Source organism: Blennius ocellaris (assembly GCF_963422515.1).
Source record: "Blennius ocellaris genome assembly, chromosome: 3".
Taxonomy (NCBI): domain Eukaryota; kingdom Metazoa; phylum Chordata; class Actinopteri; order Blenniiformes; family Blenniidae; genus Blennius; species Blennius ocellaris.
The window spans coordinates 25,879,604-25,885,603 of record NC_137652.1 but is presented as its reverse complement, the minus strand read 5'-3'; the positions used below and the strand labels follow the sequence as shown (position 1 = coordinate 25,885,603).

General features: G+C 44.1%; 1 protein-coding gene across 1 annotated transcript in view; it reads left to right on the top strand.

The window, feature by feature from the left end:
- Positions 1–4,502: 4,502 nt before the first annotated feature.
- xylt1 (xylosyltransferase I) overlaps positions 4,503–6,000 on the top strand; it is a gene marked incomplete at both ends in the record, with an annotated part of 92,035 nt that continues 90,537 nt past the window's right edge. The window contains one exon of the mRNA XM_080518275.1: positions 4,503–4,775. Within this exon, the coding sequence (XP_080374401.1) occupies positions 4,503–4,775 (273 nt within the window). The remainder of the gene's footprint in view (positions 4,776–6,000) is intronic.

The following is a 6,000-nucleotide window of genomic DNA, read 5'->3' as shown; positions in this document are numbered from 1 at the left end:
CCCATTGTTAATGTTTGCATCGGATTGTTCTCTGCACACGTGTGTCTGTAGTTTCATCATAAAAACAATTAACACTTATTGTCTGGCATGCTCACTGCATGGTTTTCAGTGTTTCTGCCATCAACCAAATATAAAAAATAATGCATTTTCACTTAGAACGTCATGTAAACGGAGCTTGAGTCAACCTTTCTCGGAAGCACTTTGAATTACTTTTAAATGTGATTGATTAATTGACCAAATAGCAGAGACCGTCATTATCTGCATGAGGTAATGTGTGGAGCCGCTGTGGAGTCCAGTCTGTCCTCCGTGTTGTCAGCAGATAAACACAGTGAGACACTTCCACCGCTAAAGGAATAAAAACGACAACCCTTTATTCTCACACCATTTAAATACACACATATTTTTACTTTTACTAGATGATAACAGGTATTATTTCTGTCTGAACAGCCTCACTCAAACTCTTTATCCACCGCCAGGTAGGTTGGCAAGTGAAGTACAATTGGCGCTCTCCTGAAAGGACGTTCCTCTTATACGTATTCAAAGCCACATTCTCACATCTCCCGCGATTCATCACTGTTTGCCGTGCCCTGCTGTCCCACCGTTGGCAGCGAAGGCGCACAGCTATTAGCTGATTTGTTCACATTTAACGCTAAGAAGAGAATCCTCTCGTGTGGGAACAGTCGAGCACTCTTGTGCTGATACGTTTTCTCATGCAGAAAAAGACCACATAGGCTTGGTTTGACGATTCTGACTAATTACAGTGAATTTTATTGGTTTAAACAAAGTAAAAAACCACAGTAGATAGGTGATATCTGTGTATTAAACCAGGATGAAGTGCTGAATAATGCACTACACCTGAAGCGTGACAGCATCTTTAATAACATACTAAATTCTCTATGGCAATCGATACTTTCTATCCTTTCTACACTGTATTGTGGGACTCTGTCTGCATAGATTTCCCTAATTCATAAATTAGTAGTCTTTGGAATAATTCGCATTCACTTTACTAGTTATAACGAATGTGGTTTGTCTGAAGATCATCCTGCTGTAGAAGACATTTAAAACATAGTGGTGAACCTCTTTGACATTATAGTGTTTCTATGTGAGTGAGCAGTTGGAAGAATATTTAACAGGCATCTCTGATTCACTGAAGACCTCAGCCCGAGTTTGATTGGACTATAAATACTCCCGGCTCCGACTTGAGCGCTATTTGCAAAACTTCCTACACAAAGCTCTCACCAAGAGAACGTTCTCGTTTCGGTGTGAATGACGTCAATGCTGTGGCAGTCTTTCTACTCACAAAGTGTAGTACATGCAGAGATTTTTCAGAAGATTTTGATGGTTATTCCAGAGAACCTGAAGGATTCAATCAGAAGACGATAAAAATATTGAAGAAGATTTTGAAGAAATTCCAGAGTTTGAGATGTCGGAGTTGATCTCAACTTGTGATGTGTAAATTCAACACCAGCGCTTCTTTGGTTTGAGATGAAATGTCTCAGGTGAGTTCCACATTCATCTTTGACTCTGTTCGAGGCATTTGTTGAATTTCATGAAGCACATTTTGTGTTTGATTCCCAAGTAGTTCTTCTTTGAATTTCCGCACAGCGTGCACGAAGAAGTTTGGGATTCACTCCGAGTGAAAGACTTCAGATCCAAAATGTGTTAAACTCTTTAAAGTTCACTGGCCACATACAGCAGAAGGTTAGCACATTATCAATGAAATTAAGTGAACTCCAAATGTTTCATTTACTCACAATGCAAAGAGGTAAAAATCTGTTCTGAAATCATTGAATTATACGTCCCCCCCCCTTCCAAAAAAAACATTTTTTCTGGCCAAAGTTATGGCCTCCAATGTGAACATTTTCACAAGAATATTGAAGCTATTTCTCCAGCAGTTTAAATAAAAAGAGCAGAAATAATAATTACCTTCATCAAAAAAAAATTGCAGCTAGTAACGTTTTTTTCTCATTTTCTTTCGTTTGCATGGTTTTGACCTCCTGGGTGCATTTTTAACACTAATGGATTAACAGGTTACTATTTCTAGGAAACACTGAGTACAGAGCTTTACACACAATGTATTCCTTTTGGAAATGTTGTATCAAGACTTATGCAAGAAAGATATTTAGAAAACATTTTGTTTGCAGCCCATCCAACTTTCATTATTCACAGAGAACTGGCGCCTGTATAAACTAACACAGAATGATGGAAGGAGGTAGATCATAGTCAGGAGAAAAAAAAACCCCAATGTTAATACACAGACAACCATCCATATATACACCCTCAGCTAACTGTGAAGTTGATTACTATGGCAATAGTTTACCAGTCCGGCACACACACACACACACACACACACACACACACACACACACACACACACACACACACACACACACACACACACACACACACACACACACACACACACACACACACACACACACACACACACACACACACACACACACACGACTCCCAGTCCATATGCTCACGGGACTTGGAAGCTTTATGGTCGTCTCTCTATTCGCATGTCCATAGGTGCACTCCCCTTATAAATGTTTATAGCATATTGTTCTCTGCGTGCATGTGTGTGTGGTTTCCTTACTAAAACAACCAGCAGCATCCTCTACTGGCCCAAAAGGAAAACTACAATGTTTTCAGCGTTTCTGATTTTGCCATGCAAACGGACACCATTTCCAAAATGCTGCTGTGTAATAATGCAAAAACAATGTGCTTTCAGTGGAGACGTTGTCATGTAAACGTGGGCCTGACAGCATTAATTCATTTCTGCAGCAGGTGAAGCTAGTTTAACCCTCGTTAAGTGTTGAATACACCACTGTGCTCTTTTAGCTGAGAAAGTGTTGTCATGTGTGGGAAATTATATTATATAAGCGAAAGTGACGAATTCAAGGGAGGCAGTTTCAGTGTGAGCAGAAGTTTTCCGTGGTCACACTGTGGAATATACTGTAGTTTGCTGTCTGACTCAAAAAAAGAAGCTGCATATCTTTGTTTGTTTTGTAGAGAATTTACGTTTTGTGGGAAAAATAACACCACAGTTAATCATTTTCTAAGACTATAGTGAAAAACATTAGCTGCTTTTGTGTTTTTGACAAAAGAAATTTTGCATGTCCCAGTAGGAAAAAGAACAGGTGTAAATAATAAAAACCAACAAATGTATTCTGCTTCAGCGTTTCCAGACTCCTGGTTCTCCTCATGCTGGCTCACTGTTGTGACTGAGTGCAACATGTGAATAGAAAAGAGTCATTGTTAACGCTTTTAATAAAACCAGTGCTTTTCCGGCATTTACGAGTAAAAATGCCTTTTGTGTATAAAAAGCTTTGTTTGGGGGGGGGGGTATTGTGACTTTTCAACTTCATGAAATAGAGAAAAAGAAGATAAAGAAACTTGTGAAATAAAATTTCAAAGGGAAGTAAGAAAACTTCCAATAGTACTTAGTTTAAGAGTGTTTGAATAATAACTTTTCAGTCAAAGTGTGTTTTTCATTTAATCCATCACTGAGTAAAAAGAATCAGTGCATGATGACGTTCTATATTGTTCTCCATTGCAGCACATGTGTACTTTCAAACCACAACATGCTCTGCAGGCTGCAGCTTTTCCAAGATGATCCAAAGATATTCTTGTTATAGATAGATAGATAGATAGATAGATAGATAGATAGACAGATAGATAGATAGATAGACAGATAGATAGATAGATAGATAGATAGATAGATAGATAGATAGATAGATAGATAGATAGATAGATAGATAGATAGATAGATAGATAGATAGATAGATAGATAGATAGATAGATAGATAGATAGATAGATAGATAGATAGATAGATAGATAGATAGATAGATAGATAGATAGATTAAACCACCAGTTCCACCACACAGCTGTAAGACTTCCTGCTGGATTCAAGCTGTGCTCCGGTGGGAGGATTGAATGAAATCTCTCCAAAAAAAGAAACTTTGTGAGGATACAGAAATTCCACTGAGATGTATGAATTAGTTAAAAGCTGCTGGAGGCAATAACACGGGGCTACCAGGGGAGCCAGGATGCTGGGATCAGTTAAGTGTCTGTGAAGAGCCCCTGGAGGCCACCTAATGCTGCTATTTTATGCTTTATAATAATGATGGCAGACATCTCAGCGTTTGGCGGTGCTCGGTTTATTCTCAGGATTCCCTCTCGTGGAGATGAAAAGTTAGGCTGTAATTTCTGTGAGAGAAAGAGAGAAAAGGAGGAGAGAGGAGAGTGACGCCTGGAGCGTCCTGTCTCTTTCTGAACATCACCACACGGTGGCCCTCTGTCTCTCCCTCTCCACGCTCCTCCTCCCCTCCCTGCCTCCCTCCTCCTCCTCCTCCTCCTCATCCTCTGCCACTACCACCACCACCACCACCACCTCCACCTCCCCGTCCTCCCTCTCTCCACTTCCACTCCTTCCTCCCGCCGCGCTCCGCCACAGACGCCGCTGCTTCCAGCTCCGTGCAGCCGCGGTGCGAACATGGTCGGCGGCTCGTGCGCTCGCAGGCTGGCCCGCCGGTCGCGGTCCGCCCTGATCGCAGCCCTCACGGTGCTGCTGGTGCAGACGCTGATTGTGTGGAACTTCAGCACCCTCGACTCCGGCGAGGACCGGGAGAGCGGCCGCTCCGGCGTGCGGGAGAAGAGGGACCGGCTCGCGGGCGACAAAGCCGCTGGCAGCGACTATTTCCAGCGGCGGCCGCCGCAGCATCTCCCCCCGCCGGGGAGGGGGACGTCTCGACACATCCAGCAGCCGGTAAGACTCCGCCGCTCGCACGCCGTCTGGCACTCGAAACACCCCCCGGTTGTATTTTTTTTTTTTTTTCCGGGGCCCTTCCGAACGATCGCTTGTGACCGTGTGGATGTCTTGGAGCGGGGGGGGGGGGGTTTGGGGGGGGGGCGGGGGAGCCCGCGGAGCACAGCCGGGAGAAGACGCGCATCCTCGGCTTTGCGCGTCTCGCCGACGCGCCGCTCCACATCCAGACCCGCTCGAAAACGGCAGAGCCCCCGGGGATGAGATGTGGACTTGCCGGGTACAATGAGGGCGTCGAACCCTTGGATGAGGCAGCACCGGCGGACATGCCTGGAGAGCAGAGTGCGTCCCGGGGTTGTAGCCTTTACCTGTCACGGTCTATTTGGTAAAACCATCTCAAGTCAACTCCGGTGGCTGCCTGGCTCAGCACCACTGTCTGAGCCAAATTCAAGCGCAACCTAATTTGCGGAGTAGTTTTTTGATGAGTGCACAAAGATCAGAGTCGTCCTGCTTGTTTGTGAGAGTATAATGGGTTTATTGGTAGTGACACCATCATCAAACAGAGCTGCAGCTCAGATATGGAGACAAAACAGTCCTCAGAACTGCAGAATCAACATCTGAAGCACAAAATGAATTAATGATATTGAATATAGCCTCTGGAACTGTACCCATTCAGAGGTTGCAGTTATAATATACATTTATCTTTGGAAAATCTTTTTTAAAAAAAAGTCGCTCCTGGAAATCCAAATATTTATACCTAGATTCTACAGACCGAGGCTGAAACAACCGGCAGGTTTTTGTATTTGTGCAGAGCTTCCACACACAGCATGAGATTAATTTTCACAACCTGAAGTCGGGATTTAAATTCTCCCAAACTGAGCTTCTTAGGCGCGTGGTCTCTCAAGCAGCTCGGCTGCCCCTAAAGAAGTTGGACGCAGTTGTCCCTGGCAAGTGTGCAGCGGCTCACCCCTCCATGAGGCTGCCAGCCATTCAAGTGTAGCCGGCTCTTCAGCCACCATGCAGCCAGTAGATAACCGGCTTCGATGTAGTACGATACACTGTGTGACAAGTCAGTCAGCCGGGGCCGTGCACTGTATCATCTGTCTCCACCGCGGATTTTTACAGCGATTCACTCACTTCATCTGGTGGGACCATGTGTCCCACCTGCCGGCATCTCCGCAGCACAAAGTCACACCAAGGACAGGTTATATTTGATCCAGTTGTCTAT